Source organism: Microcaecilia unicolor, chromosome 10, assembly GCF_901765095.1.
Source record: "Microcaecilia unicolor chromosome 10, aMicUni1.1, whole genome shotgun sequence".
In the NCBI taxonomy this organism is placed as follows: Eukaryota; Metazoa; Chordata; class Amphibia; order Gymnophiona; family Siphonopidae; genus Microcaecilia; species Microcaecilia unicolor.
Window position 1 is genome coordinate 181376582 of NC_044040.1, and position 27904 is coordinate 181404485.

General features: G+C 44.1%; 1 protein-coding gene across 2 annotated transcripts; it reads right to left on the minus strand.

The window, feature by feature from the left end:
- Positions 1-27904, minus strand: GPR87 (G protein-coupled receptor 87). Of its 2 annotated transcripts, none has more exons than XM_030216720.1 (3): positions 27681-27904; positions 18029-18144; positions 1-1079 (listed from the first exon to the last, which is right to left on the minus strand). In XM_030216720.1, exons 2-3 carry the CDS (start codon positions 18057-18059, stop codon positions 43-45), a joined length of 1068 nt encoding a protein of 355 aa, XP_030072580.1. In that variant the 5' UTR covers positions 18060-18144; positions 27681-27904; the 3' UTR covers positions 1-42. The 2 variants fall into 2 exon arrangements, with proteins under 2 accessions (XP_030072580.1, XP_030072581.1); XM_030216721.1 differs by lacking the exon at positions 27681-27904 and adding an exon at positions 25001-25077.

Below are 27904 nucleotides of genomic sequence, written 5' to 3' on the forward strand. Positions count from 1 at the left end.
TACAAACTTATTCATACAAAGAAAATGGGGATGTAATGGTCTTTATACTTCCGTGTATTCACAGTACATGCGTACCTCCGATTTTCTGATGCTCTGAAGTGATCGAATACTTTCACTTCTAGATCTTATACCTGATCTGTTGAACAGCCTTTGTGAAAATGATTTACACATAAAAAAGTAGATGATTGGATCAAGACATACATTGCATGCAGAGAGAAAGAGGGTAGACTCCTTGCAGTAGTACAAAACTCTGTTTGCAGGCTCATTCAAGTTCTTATCTAACTGGATAAACGTAAAAGGGATTCTGCATAAATGATATGGTAGAAAACAGGTGAAAAATACAGCCACAACAGCACGTATACTTTGATTATGTTTTCTTCTTCTACTTGATGGACTAATAAATTGTTTACTGGATTTATATATGTGCTTGGATATTGAAATGTAACATACAATGAGTACAATCAACACAACTACAAACAAACACATGTCAGCATAAATGACTGCTTCATGCCATTTTACTCCCAAGGGGTTTTTAAGTTTTATGCACTCCGCTACATTGTCTCTTGTTGGTTGAACATTTGTAAGAATTATATTAGGCAAGGCCAACGTGGCCATACCAATCCATATTCCTGCGGACAAACTCTTCGTAAATTTTATACTGTACATTTTAGAACTCCCAAATGGTTTGACCACTTTGAGGTATCGGTCAATGCTAATTAATCCAAGAAATGCAATACTAATGTACATATTAGTATAAAACAAAACCATTGAGTATCGACAGAGGAAGAAGTTAAAGTTCCATGGTCCAAGTCCTGAAGCTTGGATGATTTTGAATGGGAAAGTCAGCGTCATTAGAAGATCTGCCACCATAATGTTTTTGAGGTAGAAAATGAAGCTTGTAGTGCTTCTGATGTGGAAGAAAATCCATAGAGCTAAGGTATTTAGTATGATGCTCCCCAGAAATATGATCAGATAAAGGACTGGGAGGCCAATTCTTATGAGTTCACTGCCATGGGTAGAATTAATTTGTAGATTTGTTGTAGAATTCAGTAATATGTCCTCTTGATCCAGCTGGTATTCTGTGAGGTGATACAAATAAATTGTTTAGATAAGCTGTTATAACTGGTTTGGCAAGAGCATGAAAGCATCTCTTTGCAGTTTTCCAAACCTGATAAGTTATTCAGAAATATGTGGGCTTAATTACAGTAAAGTCTCAATTATCTGACGTAAATGGAACTGACCCGTTGTCAGATAAGTAAAAAGTCAGATAATATGATAAACAATGGTAACCCCTCAAACAATACACAAACAAAGGCTGTAAAATCGGGATAGCGGGTCACAATGGTGCTGTTTTGCTGTAAATGCAGGGTCCCAGGTCTGAAACAAATTGTCTCAGGTGCAAAACGTCTCTCTGTGCTATTCTGGAAAAAGGAAAGACACACAATGATGTCACTGATGGGTTAGGGGAGTCTGTCGGATACGCTAGATGGTCAGATTAGTGAAGGTCGGATAATCGAGACTGTACTGTACATATGTCCCTATAATTACTAAACAGCTAATGTGCATTAACAGTTATCTAAGCATGTTAACTGAATTAATTGCTGCAACAAATAGCTCATGCTGATATGGAAAATGCCATTTTGGGGCATGGAATGTGCAAGAGTTGCTTCTTTCAGTCAGGGGCGTATCTGGCCTCCGGCGGTAGGGGGCCCAGAGCCAGAGGGAGGGGGCACATTTTACCCCCCCCCCCGCCGCCACCGACCCCCCCTCCGCCATTACCGGACCCCCCCCCCCCACCAACGACTCTCTCCACCCCCCTCCCGCCGCCAGCCCTCCCCCGCTGCCATTTCTTACTTTTGCGTCCGCTTCCTCCTGCGCCTTTAAAAATATTTCTTCAGCTGGCGGGGGACCCCAACCCCCGCCAGCCAACCCGAGATGACAACTTGCAGGTTCTTCCTCCGCCGTGGCCAACATGCTGGAGTTGAAAGCGTCTGAATCCAGTTCGGAGTCTGACGTCAGACTCCGAACTGGATTCAGACGCTGAAGAAATGGCAGCGGGGGAGGGCTGGCGGTGGGAGGGGGGCCAGGGCGAAATCTGCGGGGGCCCAGGCCCCTGTGGCCCCACGCAGATACGCCCCTGCTTTCAGTTAACATGGCAGTCACTACCATGTATTAACCTCTATCATGGTGATAGTACCCCTCTTAACTACACTACATTAACTTTATTCTGTATTATCTGGCATGCAATTAATGCATGCAGGTGAATTTTGCATTAACTGCATGGCGACCCTCCCCAAAATATTGGGAGTGTCCTCAGGAGTTACCTCAGATGTCTGCACCTAACACACCTTAACTTGGGTAAGTTAAAGCACATTAATGGCAAAAGCTTAATTCACTTTAGTAAATACAGATTTTAATATTGGATCTTGAATATGGAAAGAGAAAACATGTATGCGTTATAAAACTATTAGCCATCTGTTCTATATTGCAATAAAATATTTGTTTATTGGGATTTATTTACCACCTTTAATGAAGAGATTCACCTAAGCTTGACATAAACTTATATTTGGTCATTTTACTATTGTTATGTTTAAAAAAATTGTAAGTATAAATTAAATCAATGAATCAAACTTGGAGACAGAAAACTGAATACTATTAATAGGACTAACATGATGCAATATCAAAAATATACACATTTAACAGCACTGTAAAACCATCTGTAAATGCCATCAGAATAAGAATGATATAATAGTAGGCAGCATGGAAGAACATTAAAAAATGTGATATGATATCAGCACAATTCAATTCAAATTAGGTCTTATATATTGCTAATATCCCCATTTCAGGGTTCAGTATGGTTTACAACAATTAGAACACATTAGTTAGAACATGGCATGAAGAAACCAGGCAGAAGGAGTGGGAGATAAATTAGGTAGGAAGACTCATGAATACAGTGCGGTAATGGAAGTTCAGGCAACCGTTTTTGGGAAAAGAAATGTTTTAGCTTCCTCCTAAAGCTAAGGTAGACTTTATCTGTTCTGGTAGCGATAGGCAAGAGGTTCCGCAGGGAAGTTCCAACCATTGAGAAAAGCGAGTTGAAGGTCTTTTGAAATCTAATGCCCTTGTAAGAAGACCGAGAGGATGAGAACATCTGGTCTTTCAGTCTCTTGGATTGGGCCAGATATAGTGATGATATTTTCATCAGCAAGCCGGATGTGTTGCTGTGTAAAATTTGAAAACTGATGCAGGCGACTTTAAACCTGATTTCTGTCGGTTACAGGGAGCCAGTGTAGTTTTGTCAGATATAATGAAACACTGTTGTGTTTATTTAATTTGAAAATTAGTCTTGCTGTGGTGTTTGGTATTATTTGCAGTTTCTTTAGATGAAAGATCTTCTCGCACCTTTCTTAACCTACACTTCCCTAGCTGTAAAGGTTTAAAATACAAACTAATACATGTGACCAGCTTCTCCTACATGAGCACACAGCTTTGGAATGGTCTACCAACACACTTGAAAATGATCAACGAATTAACTAACTTCCGCAAATCTCTGAAAACCTATCTCTTTAAAAAGGCCTACCACGATAACTCATAACTAACTATAACACAATACCTACCTTTATTCAGAATGTCTTGTTCTATAGCTGCTTGACCAGATACGCTTGTTTTACTTGATTTCTTTGTAACACCGAATGTACTCTTTACCCTGATATGGCGGTGCCATAACGGGTCTTTGTAAGCCACATTGAGCCTGCAAATAGGTGGGAAAATGTGGGATACAAGTGCAATAAATAAATAAATAATGTGACTAAATGCCAAAAAATAGAATGTTGCAGTAGTCGAGATGTGGCATTTCAAAGCGGGGGCTATTCAGACAAGTGGAAGCTCACTATGTCTAAATGGCAAGGGGGCATGGGGAGGGCAGGGAGAAGAAGTTCTGAGCGGGACACCAAAAGAGATGTGCATTCCCTATTTTGTATAGGGAATGCATGCCTGCATGGAGAAACCCAGTCATTGGGATTTAGACCTGCTCCGTGGCACGACTAAGTGCCTGCTGTAGGCTCAGTTCTAAATCCCAGGTCCAGCAAAGAGAGGCCACCCCTCCCATATTACTGCTCCCACATTGGTGGGGAGGAGAGGTTCCTTTATTTTTCTCCCCGTGTCCAGCTTTCTAAAATCACTGCTTCTGGATATGGAGGGGCTTGGATGTGCAGCTCTGCTTCTGTTTTACAAGAGGCTTTACGTTTGCAGAGCTTCTTGTAAAATAGCGTGAGAATTATACACCCTGACTTGGATGTTGGAATTGCCCTCTGCACTTCCTTTCTAAAGTGCCCTTCATAGTGTCAGAGTTTATGCTTGTACTGTAAATTGTTTGCAAGAATAAGCCTGTTAAAATATTTAGGCACTGGTGTAATGTTTTGATGAAAATTAATAGCATCCTAATTGTTTAAATCATTGGGCTAGTTTGGTGGCTCAATGGTAGTGCTTTGTACTACTATGTAAGGGACCAGAATTTAATAATAGGTGACAGTATTGATCCTTGTGGTACCTGGCAGGTCAGTGTCCATGGTGCTGATAAGTTGCTGCCAATCATTATGGATTGCTGCATGTCTGATAGATAGGATCTGAACCAGGCAAGTACTGTTCCATTGATACCTGTTTCTGTCAGTCGTGTTAGCAAGATATCATGATCCACAGTGTCAAAAGCTGCTGAAAAATCGAGCAGTACTAACATCGAGGCAAATCCCTTGTCTCGGTTTCTGTGAAGATCATCTAGCAGGGATACGAGGACCGTTTCTGTTCCATAACCAGGTCTCAATCTAGATTGACATGGATCTAGCCAGTTACTCTTTTCTAGCCATTCATTAACTTGAGCACAGACTGTTTGTTCTATGAGTTTTCCCTAGAAACGGAAAACACTAAAAACGAAACTGTTTTTATAAAGGCATACCCTACCAATCCAACTTAAATGCCTGACCTCGGCCACACAACAAAACTAGTGCATGTAATGGACATAACACAACTCTACTGCTCTACGATTTCTAATGTGGATGTACCACACGAGCTGTATCTTACCACAACATCACATTGTATTTGTTCACACCGGAGTCTGCAAACGCCTCTCCGGTACTATGTAAGCCACATTGAGCCTGCAAATAGGTGGGAAAATGTGGGATACAAATGTAATAAATAAATAAAATAACTAACTCAGGTTTTCCATTCTCTGTATCAGCTGGATCTCCATGGAGGAAGTGTTTACCATCTCTTCTTTTGCATAAAGGAGGAAGTTGCTGTCATTGTGCAATGACAAAACCTAATGGCTAGAGGTAGGGACCATGATTGCAGTTTTCTGGAAAGTGCCGTGGTGCGTTGCCCCTGGCTGGGGGCTGTGTCTGCAATGAGTGGAGTAAAGCAAGAATGTGGTGTGTCCCCTCCCCAACAGAAAAGAATTGCACTTGTGCTGCATAAGCTAATATACATCATCCTTCACTGGTGTGATCTGTGACCATTGTCCAAACATTTAGACATTTTCATGCATCTAATTAAATGTTAGAATGTCATTTGTGGTCATGTTTGTATTTTTATTCATGCACAATTTTATTTTGAAATGTATGCATGTTAAAGATGTTACCCACCTAGGACTGCCATAGCAGGATATAAAAATTTTAACTAGCTAACTAGGGGCTTTGTATACCCTGTGAAAAAAGCTGGATGATGTGCTTTACTGAATGACTCTGAAGAGACAGTGGCTGTGTAGCACTTGGTCTTTTCTTGGAAGGCATGCATTTCATTTAATAGGTGGTTTCATTTTCTAGCTGTATGACGTAGCTGTATATACCAGTTTTGGTGGAGGGGGAAGAAGAGGGGACCTTTGAGCCTTGGTGACTTTTAACTTGGCTATGTTGAAGAAATACTTTCAATGGTATTTGTATTAAATATTGTGTAAATCATTCCCATGGTTGAATATGCTGTAATCTTGGATCACGTAGACACTTATTTCCAGAGACTGACAGACTTTCAGTTCAGCTTTCTAACCATTAGCACAGAGAACATTTTCCCACAAGATAAAAAAAACTTCTGTTTTTTGAGTACTGTAGCCAGTGGTTACTGTTTTTTTTTTTTTAAGTAGCTGAAATGCTAGAAAGAAAAACTATGACATGGTAGAGAAACTGCATCAGCCAAAATTCAAATGAAATACTACTACTATTAATCATTTCTATAGTGCTACTAGATATATGCAGCACTGTACACATTATATGCAGGTACTTTCTCTGTCCCTAGAGAGCTCACAATTTAAGTTTTTGTACCTGGGGCAGTGGAGGTTTAAGTGACTTGGCCAAGGTCATATGGAGCTGCAGTGGGAATTGAACCCAGGTTGCCAGGTTCAAAGCCTGCTGCACTAACCATTGGGCCACTCCTCCGCAATACATTGTAATTTGTGTTACACCACAGATGAGAGAGGCCACTTCACAAAAGGAGTAATTAAGAGAAGTTAAAGAGAGGAAAAAGTATAACCAAGAAAGGAGATGACTAGAGACATTCAAAATATTATAGATAGACCCTCAGTCTAACTTTGCATTAATCGCTGTAGGTATTGCTTAACCTGGAGCAGCCTTACTATTAAATAAAATTCTGTAGTTGAACCCATACTTGTTGCTTTGATATACAGTTTTACACAAACAAGGATACCTAAAACTGATTGTGGCACTAAGGGCAACCAGTTCTGTCCTTAGCCAGGAATAATCTACGCCTTGCTTGGAAGACCTTACATACATCAGGAATACTAACAATTTTTGACCCAGAAATCATGCATCCCTACACTTAAAAATAAGTCAAAATTTTGTCTGGTTCTAGAGCATAAATTTCAAACCGGGTTCCCATTTTAGAGATTTCTTCATTCGATGTCTTAAAGGGAAATGGGACTTGCTATACCGCCTTTCTGAGGTTTTTGCAAATACATTCAAAGCGGTTTACATATATTCAGGTACTTATTTTGTACCAGGGGCAATGGAGGGTTAAGTGACTTGCCCAGAGTCACAAGGAAGAGAGCATAAGAATAGCCATATTGGGTCAGACCAGTGGTCCATCTAGCCCAGTATCTTATTTGAAGCAGTGGCCAATCTGTGTCACAAGTACTTGGCAGAAACCCAAATAGTAGCCACATTCTGGAATCCCAAACAATAAGGTTCTGGAACCCCAAATAGTAGCAATATTCCATGCTAACAATCCTACGGCAAGCAGTTTCTTCCCAATGTCTATCTCAATAGCAGACTATGGACTTTTCCTCCAAGAACTTCTCCAAACCTTTTTTAAACCCAGATATGGTGTTTTTGATGTCATCAACAAATGTTGTCAGATGGCATCACTTAGTATTATAGCAGCCATTTAAAATCTGTACTTCTCTTATTAAGTTTTGGATTACAAATTAGATTTTAGGCATGCTTTGCTGGTGTAAGAGTGCTTATTGTCGGTGGCAAGTCCATTTGTCCATTGGTACTCTTGTTGGAACGTGAAAACTCCCACACGTATTTTGCTAAAATTCAGCTGAGGGCTTTGGGACTAAGCTGCAGTAAGAGGACTCTGGCAGTGGTGTCAGTGCATGGGTTTGCCATGTGCCGAGGCCCCCTTGCAGTAAGTTAACCTCTTGCTGTGTAGCCATTTCTTGAGGGGAGCCCTTACTGTCACCTATTTAGGAGGTGTTAAGGCATTTCACGCTAACCGGGTGCTGCCCGATTACCACCAGGTAAACCCCTGGTGCTACCCCCCCCAAAAAAAAAAATTCTGATGTGCCGGAAATGGTGCACGGTGGGGGCAGGCACTACTGCTGGGCTCCTGTGGTAGCCTGGTGGTAGTGCCGGATCGTTATGCGGCAAGACCACGGTGGGCTGCCATAATTGAGTAAAAGGGCTCCTAAATGATGTCAGGAATTGTATTTTATTTCCAATGTGTGCCAAATGATAATGTCTGAGAGTTTTTTTGTCTCTGTCTGCCCTGTGTCAGCTTTTGCTCACTTGGAGGAGGGTTAAAAATAATTTCGTGTTATGTTTTTATCACACGTTTTCTAAGATGACTAGCCGTTGAGCCCATGAAAATGGGCTACTTTTGAAATGGGGGGGTTTCCGAGCCCCCCCCCCGGAGTCGCCGCCGCCGCCCCTCCATCCGGCCCGAGCAGCACTGTAAACTTACATCAGCACGCAGCAGCAGGCACATCAGCAAAGCTGCCGTCGGGGCGGGCTTCCTTCTCTGCCTGTGTCCCGCCCTCGTGTGACATAACGTTGGCGAGGGTGGGACAAAGGCAGAGAAGGAAGCCCAATGGCAGCTTTGCTGATGTGCCTGCTGCTGTGTGGTGATGTAAGTTCACAGTGCTCGGGCCAGATGGAGGGGCGGCGGCGACTCCGGGGGAGGGGGAGGGGTTCAGATGTCTGCAGCATGCCAGTAGAGACTTCCCTCTCTGTCCCGCCCCCATCATCACGTATTGAAGCGGGGCGGGGCAGAGAGGGAAGTCTCTACTGCACATTTGCGAGTGAGTACGGTCACTCGCCGTTTATATGTTTGATAGTAACTTGATCTTAGAAGGTTGCAGAATGTCATGAATGAGCTCATTGTTAAAGAAGAATTGGGCACTTTATCAGTTTTTCTCTCAGATTGTTTTTAGCTATCATCTAGTAGTGGGGAAATCCTATTTAATTAATTCCATCATGCTGGTTTAGTCTTCTGGTTTTAAAACTTATAGGGCCCTGTTTACTAAGCCACGTTATAGGCGCGTTAGCGTCTTTTTTTTTAAAAAATTTTATTTATTTATTGAATTTTAATTAAATAAGCATATCAATCTTGTAACAGGAAAGACTGATCAAGAAAGAAAAAAAACTTCATAAAGCAAGACATTTTACATAATAATTTCTTGTCTCAGTCAAAAGTCCACAAACTGGGAGTTCAAAGTGTGCAATAAGTGAAGCTTAACAGGAAAAAACTCTAACAAATGGTGGGTCGGACCCATTTAAGACGCTTTAATTCTAATTGGAACTGCTGTTCCATCAGTCTTTCTTGCTGTAATAAACAACTCCAATTGGGATGGGTCAAAAAAGATAAATTTTTCTTGTTGGTAGGTTACTAAACACTTGCATGGAAATTTTAGGAAAAAAGTGGCTCCCATGTTAATCACTTCTTGTTTCTTCTGCAGAAATTTCCGTCGGTGTAGCTGTGTTTCTCTTGACACATCTGGGAAAATATTAATCTTTAATCCCTTAAATACTTTATCACGATGTTTATAAAATAGTCTCAAAATCCAGTTCTTATCGGGTAATAAAGTTACTGTCGCCACCAAAGTATCGGAGGTCTCTAATAATGCAGACACATCTAAGGGTTGATTCTCTTGTTGTTGTTGTTGCTGCCTTATGGTCCCAGAGGGAATATAGAATATTTGGGTAAAAGGAGGTATATTATCTTATTCAATTTGAAGAATTTCCTTAAGGTAATTTTTTAAAATCTCTCTGGGGGCCACATTAGGCAAATACGGAAAATTCACAAACCGCAGGTTATTATTTCTGGTAAAATTTTCCATGTTTTCAGCTTTTTTCCTTAAACTAATTAAATCCTTCAACATTACATTTTGAGCCTCTTGTATCTGCTGTATTTCCTTGGCTTGATTTTCCACCTGTGTGTTTAAGCATTTAACTTTATCCTCAACATTTTCGACATCTTGTTTAAGTTTATGTATCTGTGGAAGCAGAGCTTTGCCGAGATCTGCTATCAAATTCCATAAACAGTCAAGTGTAACTTCGGGAGGTTTATGCTGAAATCGAGCAATTGAAAAGCTTCCTACCTCCTGTTGCAGGGAACTTCCAGCCCAATTGGGGTTAATTTCTCCCTCCGTTGGTATCCCAGTCAGCACGGTCCTCTCTCCTTCGTGTTCTTCTCTTGCCCTCGGTCTACCTTCGTCCATTTCCCTTTCCGGGTTAGGATTCACTGACGCCGCCTGTGGAAGAGCAAACCCGCGTTGTATTGGAGGGGGAGGAGGTGTTCGAGTGTCGGGGCTCAAAGATATTTCAAGCTCAAGGGATTCCCGCGCACCTTCACCACCGGCGGATGATCCCAGCGAGCTGCTCACCGGCGTACTCGCATCTTGTTGAGCGCTCTGCAAAAAAACATCAAGTGGGCCGCTTCGGGTAGGGGTTATCGGGCGCTGGTGGGCCACGGCAGCTGCCTTCCCTCTCCTCTTCGGCATTTCTATAAGTTTGCTAGGATAAACCCGCAAAAAAGGAAAATTTGCAGGAGCTCTAAAAATGCGTCCGACCTACATGGCGGCCATTTTGAACTCTCCCCGGTGCGTTAGCGTCTTTAACGTTCATTAACCATGTACATGCATTAACCGTGTATGCGCCTACAATATCCCTATAGACGCTTACACGGTTAGCGCGTGCGCTAATTGTAGGAATGTTAAAAACACTAATGCACCTTAGTAAAAAGGGCCCATAGTTTTTGATGTTTAGTCTGTTTTAGTGTTTACCATATCCTTGTATTGTATGTCAGTTGAATTAATTTTATTTTCTCTGACATGTGGAAGCCAACAGTTTACTGAGGCAAGGTTTTATTCAATAGCCTAAAGTGAATTTTGAAGTAAATAGCATCAAAGTTACTTTATCAAATTCAATAATGGATATTTTATTGATTTGTTTTCATAGAGAAGACCCCATGTTTATGTTTGAGAGTCTAAATTGGTAGTTACAGTTAATTCAGATAAGATAGGTACAAAAATATAGACTTTTGAATTTTTTAATTGCAATGAGAAACTCTGTCTTTATACAGATTCATTGTTTTGAATTTGCTTTAGAAGAAAATGATAAAATCTTATTGGGCCAATATTCTCAGGGGTTTAACCATGCAGAAGAGGCTCCTGCCTGGTTAAACCCCACCGAGCTGGCTGCTGCTGATATTCAGTAATGCTTAACAAGAAGTGTCGCTGAATATAGGCTCTAACTTGCCATTCCCTAACCAGCTAGGTTAGGGGTAGAGCAGGGCCGCCAAGAGACTGAACTGGGCCTGGGTCAGGGCCACTGCTGGGCCCGGGGCGCCACCCCCCCCACGATCATCACCGCTGCTGCCTCTCACCACTATCGTTGCCGCTGCCGCCCCTGGCCCCTCAGATCGCTGCTGCTACTGCAATTTAAATACCTTGGCTAGCAGGGATCTCGAGGCAGAAGAGGTCTTCCTCCAGTGTTGACACTTCACTCTGCCGATTGCCTGCCCCTGCGGCTGCTTTTTCTCTCAGGGCATGCTTGGTTTCAAAAACGAGCATATGCATGTGAGAGGAAAAGCAGCCGCTTAGCAAACAATGGGCAGAGTGAAGAGCAGCTCTGGAAGAAGACCTGCAGTGTCTGCTCCTCCGGGTCCTCCCCAGCCCCAAGGGGGGCCGGCGCCGGTTTTCTCTCCTGCTCCTGTCGGGACGCAGGAGAGAGAGAGACCCAGGCGCTGGATCCCCCTTGGAGGCCTGGGCCCGGGGAATTCCCCCCCCCCCCCGGCCCCTCCATCTCAGCAGCCCTGGGGTAGAGCTGCTACTTAGCCAGTTAGCGTTGTTATTCACTCTAAGTATTCTGATAAAATACCAGCCAAATATTCAGATAGTGAGGACAGCAAAAAATCTGAATATCTGCCAGTGCCCAGTGGAGTTTCAGGTTGTCACCGTAACCCAGATATTCAGTGCCGAAGGCCAGACATGCTTTTGGCATTGAATATCTAGGGTAAATTCAGTACCCTGTGTTCTTACAGCATGATAGATGTGAACAGCGCTGCTGCCAAAATGTGAATGAGTTCCATTGGGTGGAAACTTTAAGACTTGTTTCTTATCAGTGCTCATTTATATGGGCCTTAGAATGTTTTACCCTTGCCCAATAGCTGCTCAGTTACTTTTTTCTAATTTCCTGAAAGTTGAAGTTAAGGTTGTACAGTGATGTTGTGTGCATTGTTCATTGGGAGCTGAAAATTATTCAGCCTCTTGAGAGAAGCCTGTGTGAGCCAAACTAAACCAGTAAAGTGGCTTCAGTGTTACCTTGAAAAATACCCTTTATATTAGATGATGGTGATTCACACAAGTTTTTGAGATTTTTGCATTGGCTCCCAATCAAAGAACGGATCATCTTCAAAATCTGCACCTTAGTCCACAAAATCATGTACGGTGTAGTCCCAGGATACATGACAGACCTTATAGACTTACCAATAAGAAACACAAATCGTCAAGATCCTACCTAAACCTACACTACCCAAATTGTAAAGGACTGAAATACAAAACAACTTACGCAGCCGGCTTCTCCTACATAAGCGCACAACTATGGAATGGGCTCCCCAAAGCTGTGAAAACAATCCACGACCACTTGAACTTCAGGAAATCACTAAAAACCTACCTCTTCAAAAAGGCCCACCCCAACGACCCCACGTAACCCTCTTCACCTACCAACACAGCATGACTATGATCGAACAGGACATCACGCAATCTTCATCCATTCCGACCCTCCACTTATACCTCATACGATCACTATACAACTTTGTATTTGTTATCCACCGACTGGGCAGACGCCTTTGACGGTACTATGTAAGCCACATTGAGCCTTGAAATAGGTGGGAAAATGTGGGGTACAAATGCAACAAATAAATAAATAAATTATGTAGGCTCCTTCTTTAGATATGTGATGTTGGGCTAGTAACATAGTAGATGACGGCAGAAAAAGACCTGCATGGTCCATCCAGTCTGCCCAACAAGATAAACTCATATGTGCCACTTTTTGTGCATACCTTACCTTGATTTGTACCTGTCTTTTTCAGGGCACAGACCTTATAACTCTGCCCAGCACTATCCTCGCCTCCCAACCACCAGCCCCGCCTCCCACCACCGGCTCTGGCACAGACCGTATAAGTCTGCCCAGCACTATCCCCGCCTCCCACTACCAGCTCTGCCACCCAATCTCGGCAAAGCTCCTGAGGATCCATTCCTTCTGAACAGGATTCCTTTATGTTTATCCTACGCATGTTTGAATTCCGTTACCGTTTTCATCTCCACCTCCCGTGGGAGAGCATTCCAAGCATCCACTACTCTCTCCGTGAAAAAATACTTCCTGACATTTTTCTTGAGTCTGCCCCCCTTGAATCTCATTTCATGTCCTCTCGTTCTACCGCCTTCGCATCTTCGGAAAAGGTTCGTTTGCAGATGAATACCTTTCAAATATTTGAACGTCTGTATCATATCACCCCTGTTTCTGTTTTCCTCCAGAGTATACATATTCAGGTCAGCAAGTCTCTCCTCATACGTCTTGTATCGCAAATCCCATACCATTCTTGTAGCTGTAAATGGGTTTGCAAAGAATCCAGTTTTCTCTAGGGCTAATAAGGCCACAAAAACTATTCATTGTAATAAATATGAGACAAAAGTAACCACAAATGGCATTAACAGCTGAAGACTAAGGAAAAATACTTTGATTTCATGTTTTCTGCACGTAATGACAAGATGTAATTTTTTGGTATGGTGAGCATGGGATTGCTCATCTGCGTGTGCCAGCCTGCTTGTGGCATAATGTGCGTAATTGTGGTTGATGTTTTAGCTGCTTATTTGGTATAGTAGACAGAAATTATAAAAATAGTGAATTTTCCCTTTCTTGCTAGTGAAATAGAATGCAGACATAATGGTTGAGATCCTGAGGAACCAGGTTCAATTCCCTCTGCAGCTACGTGTGACCAGTGGTGTGCTGGTAACAACAGGCTCTCTCCCCAGTCCACCTCTGCGCCCCCCCACCAAATTGCAGAGCTGGCTATAGCCGGGGAGAGAGCCTGGGGGGGGGGGGGGCAATGCCTTACTCTCTCCAGGAAAAAAAAATTAAATGATCCCAGGTTCCAATCTAATTCATGTTTAATGTGGGATAAAATGCCATAAATAAGTAAATAAATATAAACTTGAGCACCTGATTGTCAAAGTGGACATATTCCAAACACTATAATGAAAATAAAATGTTTTTTTCTAGCTTTGTTGTCTGGTGACTTTGTTTTTCTGATCATTCTGGCCCAGTATCTGATTCTGCTGCTATCTGTCCTTTTAATTCCGTTTTCAGGGCTTCTTTTCCATTTCTTTACTTTCCGCCTCCCTTCCCTCTCCTCTACCCGTCCAGAAACCCTCCTCTCCCCTGCCCTCCCTTCCATCCACCCATGTCAACCAACCCTCCTCTCCCCTGCCCTCCCCTCCATTCACCCATGTCCAGCAACTCTCCTATCCCCTTCATCCACCCACCCATGTCCAGCAACCCTCCTCTCCCCCCTGCCCTCCCCTCCATCCACCCATGTCCAGCAACTCTCATCTTCCCTGCCCTCCCTCCATCCATCCATACCCAGCGATTCTCTTCTCTCCCCTGGTCCCCCTCCAGCCATCCATACCCAGCGATTCTCTTCTCTCCCCTGCCCCCTCCAGCCATCCATACCCAGCGATTCTCTTCTCTTCCCTGGCCCCCCTCCAGCCATCCATACCCAGCGATTCTCTTCTCTCCCCTGGCCCCCCTCCAGCCATCCATACCCAGCGATTCTCTTCTCTCCCCTGCCCCCCCTCCAGCCATCCATACCCAGTGATTCTCTTCTCTCCCCTGCCCTCCCCTCCCATTCATATCCACCTATCCGCCCTCTTCTCCCCCAACATCCCCCTTTTTCTTCCTGCCACAGTTGGTTTAAATATTTTTTATTACCGCCGTCCGGCCGCGTCATTGAAAGCCCTGCCCGTCTCTAGTCTTCCCTTCATGAGTTTGTTCCCTTAGAGTCCCGCCCTCGTGGAAAGAGGAAATGATGTTAGAAGGCGGGACTCTGAGGGAACGAACTCACGAAGGGAAGGCTAGAGACTGGCAGGGCTTTCAATGATGTGGCCGCTTTGACGGAGGTAATAAAAATGATTTAACCCCCCCCCCCCCCCAGGGCAGCACAGGCAAACGAGGGCAGTGGTGGGAGCTGAGGTAAACAGGGTAAGCATGGCTTGTGGCGCCCTCCTGCCATGCTTACCTCGTTTACCGGAGCCGGCTCGCCCTGCAGAACAACCAACTCGCAAGATGTTAAAAAATTTAACAACCGGCTCTTGCGAGCCGGCTCCAGCACACCACTGCGTGTGACCCTGGGCAAGTCACTAAGGCCCCTATGATCAACTTCCCCACACTGTTCTGAACAGCGCGGGGAATTAAAGCCCTGATGATAAAAACTAATAGCATGCAAATTTATGCACCCTATTAGTCTTGATCCTCCTGCAGGAGTTGTTTGTCAGGTCCGGGATGTAAAAAAAAAAAAGCCCTCACTTGCCTCCCACCTGATGGTACATTGAAGAGACTGAGCTCCTTCCAGCATTGTCTCCAAAATGGCAGCACCCTGGCCAGTGCATCCTGGGATGGGCTTCCCTACTATATAAAGAAGTTTCTCTCTTATAGAGTAGGGAAGGCCCGCCCAGTGCATCCCAGGATGCACTGGACAGGGTGCCACCATTTTGGAGGTGGTTCTGGAAGGGGAGGGATTGCTACTTCCTCCACTGTCTCTTCGAGGTACAAGTGGGTTGAGGTTCCCGAGGTGCTAGACTACTGGCAGGAGAGGGCTGGAGGTCCAGCCCTCTAGCCCTCCAGCCCTCTAGCCCTCTCTGTTAGGGGGGGGGTTGGGGGCTGGAAGTCTATCGGATCTCTAGCCCCCCCCCCCCATGTCAGGTGGCTTGTGGGGCTTGTGGGGGGGAGGGCTTTTTGGCCTGGGGTGGGATGGAGAGGCCTGCTAGCATGCAGATGCATGCTGGGCAGGGCTCCGTATTCCTCTCTAATGCTCTGCAAACCCTAAAGCCAGCTCTTGTGTAGGGTTTGCTTCCACAGCAGTGCCCTTGTTTGGTGCGCTGCCTGCTGAGCATTGGGGAGGAATATGTAATGCCCTGTTTAGCATGCATTTGCATGCTAGTTGTGGTTAGAGCTGGCAAGCTCATTGTTTCACCCGCTTGCTGGCTCTGATCATGGGGTAGGAGCTAATAGCCTCTAGTGTCCACGTTTACTTCTGATAGTGCCTTAGCCCTCCATTGCCCCAGGTACAATATATAACTTAGATTGTGAGCCCATTAGGGATAGTGCAAAGTACCTGTAATAGAAATTGTAAATCTCATAGTCGCCTCAGGGATCACTTGCGGTATATCAAGTGCTGAAAACAAATAAATAAAATACAGTGCAACCAATGAGATTTCAAATTTACCGCCCCTTTAACTGCCACAGGCAGAATAAGTGAAAGAATGTTGTTAGAGTGTACACTGGCTTTGGCGTCGCACAACTGTAAGACTTTAACACTGGTTGAACAAATAGAAGTTCTTAAAAAATTAGAAAACAAAGTCAAACATCTATTGCTAAAGAATATGGTGTCAATCCCAGTCAAATTTCACGTATCTTGAAGCAGAAAGACCAGCTTCTGGAAGACTGGCAAAACAATACAAATCCACAACAGAAACGAAAACGGGCGGGAAAAGCTGAGGAGGTAGAAGATGCTCCGGTGGTTTTCTCAAGTCAGGAGCAGACAGTTTCCTGTCAGTGGCCCACTGCTTATGGAGAAAGCTAATCAGCTAGCTGAAAGTCTTGGACTAACTGAATTCAAAGCCACCGTTGAATGGTTGGAAAGATGGAAGGAGAGGAGCAACATAAAATTCAAGAAACAGCATGGTGAAAAACAAGACGCTGATGACTTTGTTGCTGAAACTTGGGTTGTTTCAGTTCTTCCTACCATCTTGAACAAGTTTGCACCTCGTGACATTTTCAATGCTGATGAAAACGGTCTCTACTGGCGAGCGATTCCTGATGGAACACTTGAATTCAAACAAGCTGAAACTACAGGAGGTAAAACGTCAAAGGACTGACTGACAATCCTCCTTTGCTGCAATATGGATGGGAGTGAGAAGTTGGAACCACTCGTCATTGGAAAGAGCAAACAACCCTGTTGCTTCAAGAATGGTAAGCGACTTCCTGTGTCATACGAGGCTAACGCAAGTTCATGGATGACTGGGGAAATTTGGAAGCAGTGGCTAAAGAAGTTAGACACTAGAATGCGGACACAAAAGTGTCAGATTTTGTTGCTTTGTGATAATTGTGCTGCACACAGTGATGATGTCAGGCTGTCTAACGTCGAGGTGGTCTTCCTACCACCAAACACTACCTCTGTGATCCAACCTATGGATCAGGGCATAATAGCCAATTTCAAACAACATTATCGGGCTCTTGTGCTATGTCGTCTGATGAGCATTATGGGTGACCAGACTGGCAAGGATAAACGTGCTGTTGAACTGGCTTGTAATCTATCACTGTTGGATTCCCTACATATGCAGAAAGAAGCCTGGAATCATGTTACACAGGCAACCATTGTGAACTGCTACAAGCGGGCAAGCTTTGTTAAGGATGTGGAGAGGGACAAAACAGATGCAGCTGTTGCAAATGCATCAGATGAACAGGCTATTGACATCCCAGCCAGTGTTACTGAAGAGGAGTTTCATCACTACGTAGCTGTTGATTATGATCTGCAAACAGCTGACAACAACACTGATGTCCAGATATGTGCCTACATGCTGGCAACTGCTGATGATGAAACAGATGATGAAATGAGCAGCGAGGCACATGCTGACGAAATTCAACAACCTCCTGTCACTTTTGTAAGAGCGCTGGAGAGTCTCAACACCGTGTGGGCCTATCTGGAGGCCACTGGATGTCAGTGCTATGACAGTTTTTACCGTCTGGCAGACGTAGTCTATGGAACTCACAGACACAAGAGTGTACAGAGGGCTATGACTGATTACTTCAAGTAAGCCTATTGTCAGTTAACGGAGACTGTATAATGTCAGTTAACGGAGACTGTATACTGTACGTATAATAAACAGTACTGTACATATGTTTATCAGATGTCAAGCATCTTTGGGTCACAACGATTAAGTGCACGCTCTGGTTAACTTTATGTATTTCTTTGGTCCCAGACCCTTGCACTTAAGCAGATTGCACTGTAAAACATTTTTTTTTACCTGACAACTTGTTTGCATTGTTGAGTTCCATTGTTTCCTTGTTGATTCAAGTTGAAATTTTGTAGATGTCCTTGTCTGAGATCCAGCCTCTGAGCAAACTGTACCACTAGTAATCTCTGAGGCAAGAACACATAAGGGAGAATAAGTAGATGCTTAGTTAGGGTCATAACCAGGAACAGCTTTCAACATTTTAGATGGAATCTGAACCTATGATGCCGATTACCAGCAGCTACATTATTGTGCAAAAAGCCAAGTTATCAGTATTGATGTTTTCTTAAATTCCTTATTAAATTTTTGGTTACTATCTTAAAATAATGGGGATAATATATGCTGTATAAAAATAACTTATCTGGATACTGTTATGTAGAATATCATCCATTATATTCATATAAGTAGGATCTCTGAATGTGCAGTTCACACTTAAAACAGATAACAGGCCTAAATTTAAATAAATAATTTATTTGTGCATTTCTTATATGGTTGTGCAAGTAGCAGTTGAATATTGCCGCTAAACATGCAATTTTTAGCCCAGTGCCCTGAATGACCCTGGCCCCTCATCAACTTACATGGATAAATTTTGGCCAGAAATTCACACATATGGGCAAAACATATCTGTTACCTGGCTGCAGATTTGAAAAGCAAAACATATTAGTAGCTAGCACCCCATGCTGACCACATAAATGCTTCTGAAAATTGACCAGACCTTTTTTTTATTTGCATAATTCATATTTTTTGAGCATACATACACACTTCTAAATAAATCAATTTGTTTTTGTAGAGGCTAGATTTTTGAAGATTTTAAGATAGGTTGTCTTTTATATGACCAATGTAGAACAATTCACAGGACTTGTAAAAATCAATGTGATAAGTTCATATATCAAAATATTTTTTGATTCGTCTTACCGTGGTGGTAAGACGAATCAAAAAATATTTTGATATATGAACTTATCACATTGATTTTTACAAGTCCTGTGAATTGTTCTACATTGGTCATATAAAAGACAACCTATCTTGATTATTTTCTCCAGAATCAGTATGGCCTGGAGACTCAGTGCTACAGAATGGAATCTTTGGTAGCACTATAAGAATGATTGGTTGCAGTAAGAGTAAGGTCCTTGGGAATTGAGCTCAAGTTTCCATTTTTGAAACATACAAATTAAAAATGAAGGACATGACCCCCACTTTAATCTCTCTGACAGAATATCACTGTGCCAGTTAGACTCTTTGTCTGAAAGATTGGCTGTGGCTGGATATAACCTTTGACTTAGGAGGTCAGTTTTTAAAAGATTTAATTGATTAGCTTTGCTGGCTGGTTAAAACTCTGCTTTTAAACAAATCGTGCCACTGACTAAATTTCACCCAAATTCACGAAGTAGCCACATTTAGGGCCCCTTTTATTAAGGCACACTAGCGGATTTAGCGTGCGCAAAGACGCCCATTGTACTCATGTAGGCATCTTAGCATTTAGCATGCTCTAATTGTTAGTGCACGCTAAATCTACTAGCATACCTTAATAAAAGGGATCCTTAGCTGGCAATAAAGGAGAGGCTGATGACTTAGCTGGTAGGTGCTACATTTTGTGTAGAAAATTGACTCTCAAAATACTAGTCTCATATATATATATATATATATATATATATATATATATATATATATATATATATATATATATATACAGTGGGGGAAATAAGTATTTGATCCCTTGCTGATTTTGTAAGTTTGCCCACTGACAAAGACATGAGCAGCCCATAATTGAAGGGTAGGTTATTGGTAACAGTGAGAGATAGCACATCACAAATTAAATCCGTAAAATCACATTGTGGAAAGTATATGAATTTATTTGCATTCTGCAGAGGGAAATAAGTATTTGATCCCCCACCAACCAGTAAGAGATCTGGCCCCTACAGACCAGGTAGATGCTCCAAATCAACTCGTTACCTGCATGACAGACAGCTGTCGGCAATGGTCACCTGTATGAAAGACACCTGTCCACAGACTCAGTGAATCAGTCAGACTCTAACCTCTACAAAATGGCCAAGAGCAAGGAGCTGTCTAAGGATGTCAGGGACAAGATCATACACCTGCACAAGGCTGGAATGGGCTACAAAACCATCAGTAAGACGCTGGGCGAGAAGGAGACAACTGTTGGTGCCATAGTAAGAAAATGGAAGAAGTACAAAATGACTGTCAATCGACAAAGATCTGGGGCTCCACGCAAAATCTCACCTCGTGGAGTATCCTTGATCATGAGGAAGGTTAGAAATCAGCCTACAACTACAAGGGGGGAACTTGTCAATGATCTCAAGGCAGCTGGGACCACTGTCACCACGAAAACCATTGGTAACACATTACGACATAACGGATTGCAATCCTGCAGTGCCCGCAAGGTCCCCCTGCTCCGGAAGGCACATGTGACGGCCCGTCTGAAGTTTGCCAGTGAACACCTGGATGATGCCGAGAGTGATTGGGAGAAGGTGCTGTGGTCAGATGAGACAAAAATTGAGCTCTTTGGCATGAACTCGACTTGCCGTGTTTGGAGGAAGAGAAATGCTGCCTATGACCCAAAGAACACCGTCCCCACTGTCAAGCATGGAGGTGGAAATGTTATGTTTTGGGGGTGTTTCTCTGCTAAGGGCACAGGACTACTTCACCGCATCAATGGGAGAATGGATGGGGCCATGTACCGTACAATTCTGAGTGACAACCTCCTTCCCTCCGCCAGGGCCTTAAAAATGGGTCGTGGCTGGGTCTTCCAGCACGACAATGACCCAAAACATACAGCCAAGGCAACAAAGGAGTGGCTCAGGAAGAAGCACATTAGGGTCATGGAGTGGCCTAGCCAGTCACCAGACCTTAATCCCATTGAAAACTTATGGAGGGAGCTGAAGCTGCGAGTTGCCAAGCGACAGCCCAGAACTCTTAATGATTTAGAGATGATCTGCAAAGAGGAGTGGACCAAAATTCCTCCTGACATGTGTGCAAACCTCATCATCAACTACAGAAGACGTCTGACCGCTGTGCTTGCCAACAAGGGTTTTGCCACCAAGTATTAGGTCTTGTTTGCCAGAGGGATCAAATACTTATTTCCCTCTGCAGAATGCAAATAAATTCATATACTTTCCACAATGTGATTTTCCGGATTTAATTTGTGATGTGCTATCTCTCACTGTTACCAATAACCTACCCTTCAATTATGGGCTGCTCATGTCTTTGTCAGTGGGCAAACTTACAAAATCAGCAAGGGATCAAATACTTATTTCCCCCACTGTATATATATATATATATATATATATATATATATACACACAGTTCTAACAAGGTCTGAACAATTCAACTAGTTGCACCTGAAACTCACCAACTAAGAAGCAACCATAAAATGCATATCAAAACACTTTAATCTTTATCAAATGTTTAACATATCAAAAGTATTATATGATTTAATTCTAGCAGCCTCTCACTTGCACTCAATCTCATTCACACCTCATGTACATTATATTCTCCGAGGACAAGCAGGCTGCTTGTTCTCACTGATGGGTGACGTCCACGGCAGCCCCTCCAATCGGAATCTTCACTAGCAAAGTCCTTTGCTAGCCCTCACGCGCCCGCGTGCACCGCGCATGCGCGGCCGTCTTCCCGCCCGAAACCGGCTCGAGCCGGCCAGTCTTCTTTTGTCCGCACTCGGTACGGTCGTGTTTTCGCCGTGTCGAGCCCCGGAAAGTCGACCTCGCGCGTCCTTTGTCTTCGACGTGTTGTTTTTTCTTCGGAAAATCTTTCAAAATTGTTGGGAAGTGCTCCGGAAGCCCCCTCGGGTTTCGTTTTCCCCTTCCCGTATTTTCAGACTTTGCCCCGGTAAGTTTTCTTTCGTCGTCGGGGTAGGCCTCTTTTCGGCCTCGGTCGAGATTTTTCTCCCTCAAAGTTTTGGTGCTCATTTTCGTCATTTCGGATTTTGATTTCGCCGGCGTGATTTTTCCGCCCATGACATCGAAGCCTTCCAGCGGCTTCAAGAAGTGCACCCAGTGCGCCCGGGTTATCTCGCTCACTGACAGGCACGCGTCGTGTCTTCAGTGTCTGGGGGCCGAGCACCGCCCTCAGGCCTGTAGTCTGTGTTCCCTTTTGCAAAAGCGGACTCAGGTAGCGAGATTGGCCCAGTGGAACGTTTTGTTCTCGGGCTCTTCGTCGGCATCGGCACCGGGGGTATCGACTGCATCGACGTCTTCAGCGTCCAGAGCTTCATCCTCGGCCGCCAGTGCATCGAGTGCATTGAGGCATCGGCTCTCTGCATCGGCGCCGACACATCGGATAGCTGCATCGATGTCGGTGGTACCGGGACCTCGTCTGCTGATGTCGTCGGACGGTGGTGCATCGTCGGGAGTGCAGGTGAGGGCTGTCCATTCCCCTGCTGGTGGCGGTGAGCCTTCGGGTGGGTCTCCCCCTACCCTGAGGGCTCCTGCGGTACAGCCCCCCCGAGACCGACCTCCTTCGGCCTCGGCCCCGAGGAAGAGACGACTGGATTCTACGTCCTCCTCGTCGGTACCGGGAAGCTCCGGTGACATGCTTCATTCCAAGAAATCGAAGAAGCATCGTCACCGGTCCCCTTCCCGTGTCGGTACCGAGAGCTCTGGGTCGCCGAGGGAGTCGGCACCCAGTAGGCATCGGCACCGAGAGGACCGCTCACCCTCTGTTCAGGAGGTGTCGATGCGCTCCACTCTGGACAGCCCGGAACAGCCTCCACGCCCGGAACAGGTTCTGACGTCGACGCCTGCATCGACTTCCATGCCTTTCTCCGCAGCCGCTCTGAACGAGAGCCTCCGGGCCGTTCTCCCAGAGATCCTGGGAGAGCTGTTGCGCCCTACCTCTCCGGTACCGGCGGTGCTTGCGCCACCGGTACCGTCGAGCGTGGCGCCGGCTGGTCCATCGCCCGAGGTGAGGTCTCCGGCGTTGGTGCCGCGTGCGGTGCCGGCTGCCGTCGCCTCCCAGGAAGGCTCCCCGACTACGTCGGCGGAGGGAGCTTCGCCGATGCGGGCGAGGGAGTCTACCTCTCGACGCCCCCATCGTGGACGTGGCTCCACGGAGTCGAGTCGGGCACGGTTGCAGACACAGGTCCGTGAACTTGTGTCTGACACCGAGGGTGAGGCCTCGTGGGAAGAGGAAGAAGACCCCAGATATTTCTCTGACGAGGAGTCTGAGGGTCTTCCTTCATTTCATCATAACAGAGTAGTCCTCCGCACTCACCCTAAGTTCTTGCCAAAGGTCGTGTCGGAGTTCCATCTGAACCAGTCAATTGTCTTGCCAACATTCTTTCCCCGTCCTCATTCCTGCCCTGCTGAACGTCAGCTGCACACATTGGACTGCAAGAGAGCATTGGCCTTCTATCTGGAGTGGACACAGCCCAACAGACAGTCCGCCCAATTGTTTGTTTCTTTTGATCCCAATAGGAGGGGAGTGGCTGTGGGGAAACGCACCATATCCAATTGACTAGCAGATTGCATTTCCTTCACTTACGCCCAGGCGGGGCTGGCTCTTGAGGGTCATGTCACGGCTCATAATGTTAGAGCCATGGCTGCGTCGGTAGCCCACTTGAAGTCAGCCTCCATTGAAGAAATTTGCAAAGCTGCGACGTGGTCTTCGGTCCACACATTCACATCTCATTACTGCCTGCAGCAGGATACCCGACGCGACAGTCGGTTCGGGCAGTCAGTTCTTCAGAACCTGTTTGGGCTTTAGGATCCAACTCCACCCCCCGAGGGCCCTGTTTGTTCTGTTCCAGGCTGCACTCTCAGTTAGTTGGTAAATTTTTTAGGTCAATCTCAGTTATGTCCTCGCCGTTGCGAGGCCCAATTGACCATGGTTGTTGTTTTGAGTGAGCCTGGGGGCTAGGGATACCCCATCAGTGAGAACAAGCAGCCTGCTTGTCCTCGGAGAAAGCGAATGCTACATACCTGTAGAAGGTATTCTCCGAGGACAGCAGGCTGATTGTTCTCACAAACCCGCCCGCCTCCCCTTTGGAGTTGTGTCTTCCCTTGTATCTCTTTTGCTACATATGAGACTGGCCGGCTCGAGCCGGTTTCGGGTGGGAAGACGGCCGCGCATGCGCGGTGCGCGCGGGCGCGCGAGGGCTAGCAAAGGACTTTGCTAGTGAAGATTCCGATTGGAGGGGCTGCCGTGGACGTCACCCATCAGTGAGAACAATCAGCCTGCTGTCCTCGGAGAATACCTTCTACAGGTATGTAGCATTCGCTTAAAATCCCATCATATAGCAGGGTGGACATATATCAAATACATTAGCCACTATTCAAAAAAATGATTAAAAGATTAAAGTGTTTTGATATGCATTTTACGGTTGCTTCTTAGTTGGTGTGTGTGTGTATGTATATATATATATATATATATATATATAATATATTGCTGTCATGTTAATGAATCTCAAGGTTCATTATGAATGTACAGTGTTATTATCAGGATATTGTTAGACACCTTGGGGTCCATATTCAATGCAATTTAACCAGTCAGAAACAGTTATTAGTTCAGGCTTTTATCTTATCCCATTTAGAGAATTGTAATAGCTTGTATTCAAGCATCTCTGTAAATCTTTATTCTGAATTATAGCTTTTGCAAAATACAGTGGCTAAAATGATTTTCCATTTGAAGAAGTTTGAAAGTGTAACTCCGTCCTTGGTTTGTCTGCACCAGTGCTTCCCAAGTCTGGTCCTGGAGTACCCCTTGCCAGTAGGGTTTTCAGGATATCCACAATGAATATGCATATAATGGAGGTAGTGTATGCAATTCAAGTTTATTCATATTCATTGTAGATATCCTGAAAACCTGACTGGCAAGGGGTACTCCAGGACTGGACTTGGGAAACAGTTTATAGAATATGCTTAAGTGGACATTTTTTTGGCACTGTTTTGTTTTTTTAGGCACCATAAATAGAATCTAGTCCTTTGTGTGGATTTCAGAAGAAAATTAGAATACCTTAGAGTCTGAGGATGTTTGTCCCCAAATCCTGCTTAACATGTTTCTTTAGATGCAACTGAGCTTATGAGCTGCAAATACGATATAAATGGAACAAGAAACATTACATAAGTACATAAGTAATGCCACACTGGGAAAAGACCAAGGGTCCATCGAGCCCAGCATGCTGTCCACGACAGCGGCCAATCTAGGCCAAGGGCACCTGGCAAGCTTCCCAAATGTACAAACATTCTATACATGTTATTCCTGGAATTCAGGATTTTTCCCAAGTCCATTTAGTAGCGGTTTATGGACTTGTCCTTTAGGAAACCGTCTGACCCCTTTTTAAACTCTGTCAAGCTAACCACATTCTCCAGCAATGAATTCCAGAGTTTAATATTGTGTTTTGGGTGAAGAAAAATTTTCTCCGATTTGTTTTAAATTTACAACACTGTAGTTTCATCGCATGCCCCCTAGTCCTAGTATTTTTGGAAAGCGTGAACAGACGCTTCACATCCACCTGTTCCACTCCACTCATTATTTTACATACCTCTATCATGTCTCCCCTCAGCCGTCTCTTCTCCAAGCTGAATAGCCCTAGCCTCCTTAGTCTTTCTTCATAGGGAAGTCGTCCCATCCCCCGCTATCATTTTAGTCGCCCTTCGCTGCACCTTTTCCAATTCTACTATATCTTTCTTGCAATGTCAGCGACCAGAATTGAACACAATATTCAAGGTGCGGTCGCACCATGGAGCGATATAACAGCATTATGACATCCTCACACCTGTTTTCCATACCTTTCCTAATAATACCCAACATTCTATTCGCTTTCCTAGCTGCAGCAGCACACTGAGCAGAAGGTTTCAGTATATTATCGATGACGACACCCAGATCCCTTTCTTGGTCCGTAACTCCTAACGTGGAGCCTTGCATGACGTGGCTATAATTCGGGTTCTTTTTTCCCACGTGCATCACCTTGCACTTGCTCACATTAAACGTCATCTGCCATTTAGTCTCCCAGTCTCGTAAGGTCCTTCTGTAATTTTTCACAATCCTGTCGCGAGTTAACGACTTTGAATAACTTTGTGTAATCAGCAAATTTAATTACCTTGCTAGTTACTCCCATCTCCCATTTATAAATATATTAAAAAGCAGCGGTCCTAGCACAGACCCCTGAGGAACCCCACTAACTATCCTTCTCCATTGTGAATACTGCCCATTTAACCCCACTCTCTGTTTCCTATCCTTCAACCAGCTTTTAATCCACAGATATGAACGGTACTTTACTTTGATAGCGATCTATAACTACTACTACTATTTAGCATTTCTATAGCGCTACAAAGCGTACGCAGCGCTTCACAAACAGAGAAGAAAGACAGTCCCTGCTCAAAGAGCTTACAATCTAGTAGACAAAAATAAAGCAAACAAATCAATGTGTAGAGGAAAGAGGAGAGGAGGGTAGGTGGAGGCGAGTGGATACAAGTGGTTACGAGTCAAAAGCAATGTTAAAGAGGTGAGCTTTCAATCTAGATTTAAAGATGGTCAAGGATGGGGCAAGACGTAGGGGCTCAGGAAGTCTATTCCAGGCGTAGGGCGCAGCAAGACAGAAGGAGCGAAGTCTGGAGTTGGCAGTAGTGGAGAAGGGAACAGATAAGAAGGATTTATCCAGGGAATGGAGTGCACGGGAAGGGGTGTAGGGAAGGACAAGTGTGGAGAGATACTGGGGAGCAGCAGAGTGAGTACATTTATAGGTTAGTAGAAGAAGTTTGAACAGGATGCGAAAACGGATAGGGAGCTAGTGAAGTGACTTGGGGAGAGGGGTAGTAAATTGTAAAATACACAAAAAAATATGTATTTTATTTTTGTGGGGTGGGGAATGTTTTGCTGGCAGAGCTTTGCATACTTATAGGATGGTTAAGGCATGTGAAAGAGCTGAGCAAAGCTGGATGCATGCAATATGATTTTCAGTGACTACTCCTCAACAGGTTTTGACATGAATCCTGAACAACAGGAGTAAATATAACCAAACAGATCTGCAGAATTCACTGCAAAACTGAAGCACTCATTCAAAACAGAATGTACAATGCACAAAAAGCATAATTTTCGACGTATGAAATCTATACATAATGCAGTGCCTTAAAAGAAAACAATCCAGTGCTTAAAGCCTGACAGTTAAAATGTGGAATAAACTTCCTGAGCCCATACGCCAAGCCCCCTCCCTGCCCATCTTCAAATCCTTACTCAAAGCCCACCTCTTCCATGTTGCTTTCGGCACCTAACCATTGTACCCTATTCAGGAAATCTAGACTGCCCCAATTTGACTGACTGCACACTTTGTCCTTTAGATTGTAAATTCCTTTGAGCAGGGATTGTCCTTCTCTGTTAAATTGTGCAGCGCTGCGTAACCCTAGTAGCGCTTTAGAAATGTTAAGTAGTAGTAGTAGTAATGCCAGAAAAGCAAAACATATTTTAAATGTTTATCTTTTTTGTAATACTCCAAAGAAAAGTAGAATAAAGAATTACATAGTAAGAATTCAAAACTTTTTCTTGGTGTGATTAGCTCTCATTTGTCTCCGTTGTTTGCTTACCTTTATCTTGATTTCTATTTGGAGATATAATAAAGACCAACATACAGTAATTACCAGATTTGCATTATGATATCCAATGAGTGATTTTTCAAAGAATTTAAAAAGATCTTTACCTGTAACAGTGTTCAATCCATTGTCTTTTGTAGTATGTTGAGATTAAAAACTCCTTTGTATTATCTCTAAAAGCAGTTTCCAGTAGAACATTTTCTACTAATTTTAATAAGTGAATCTTTTGCTTCTTAATTTCCTCTGCCATAGACCTGGCTAAATCTTGTTAACCATTGCACTTTGGAAAGTTAATACGCTGCTGTTTCAGCATGCTTGCTTTTTGAGATAC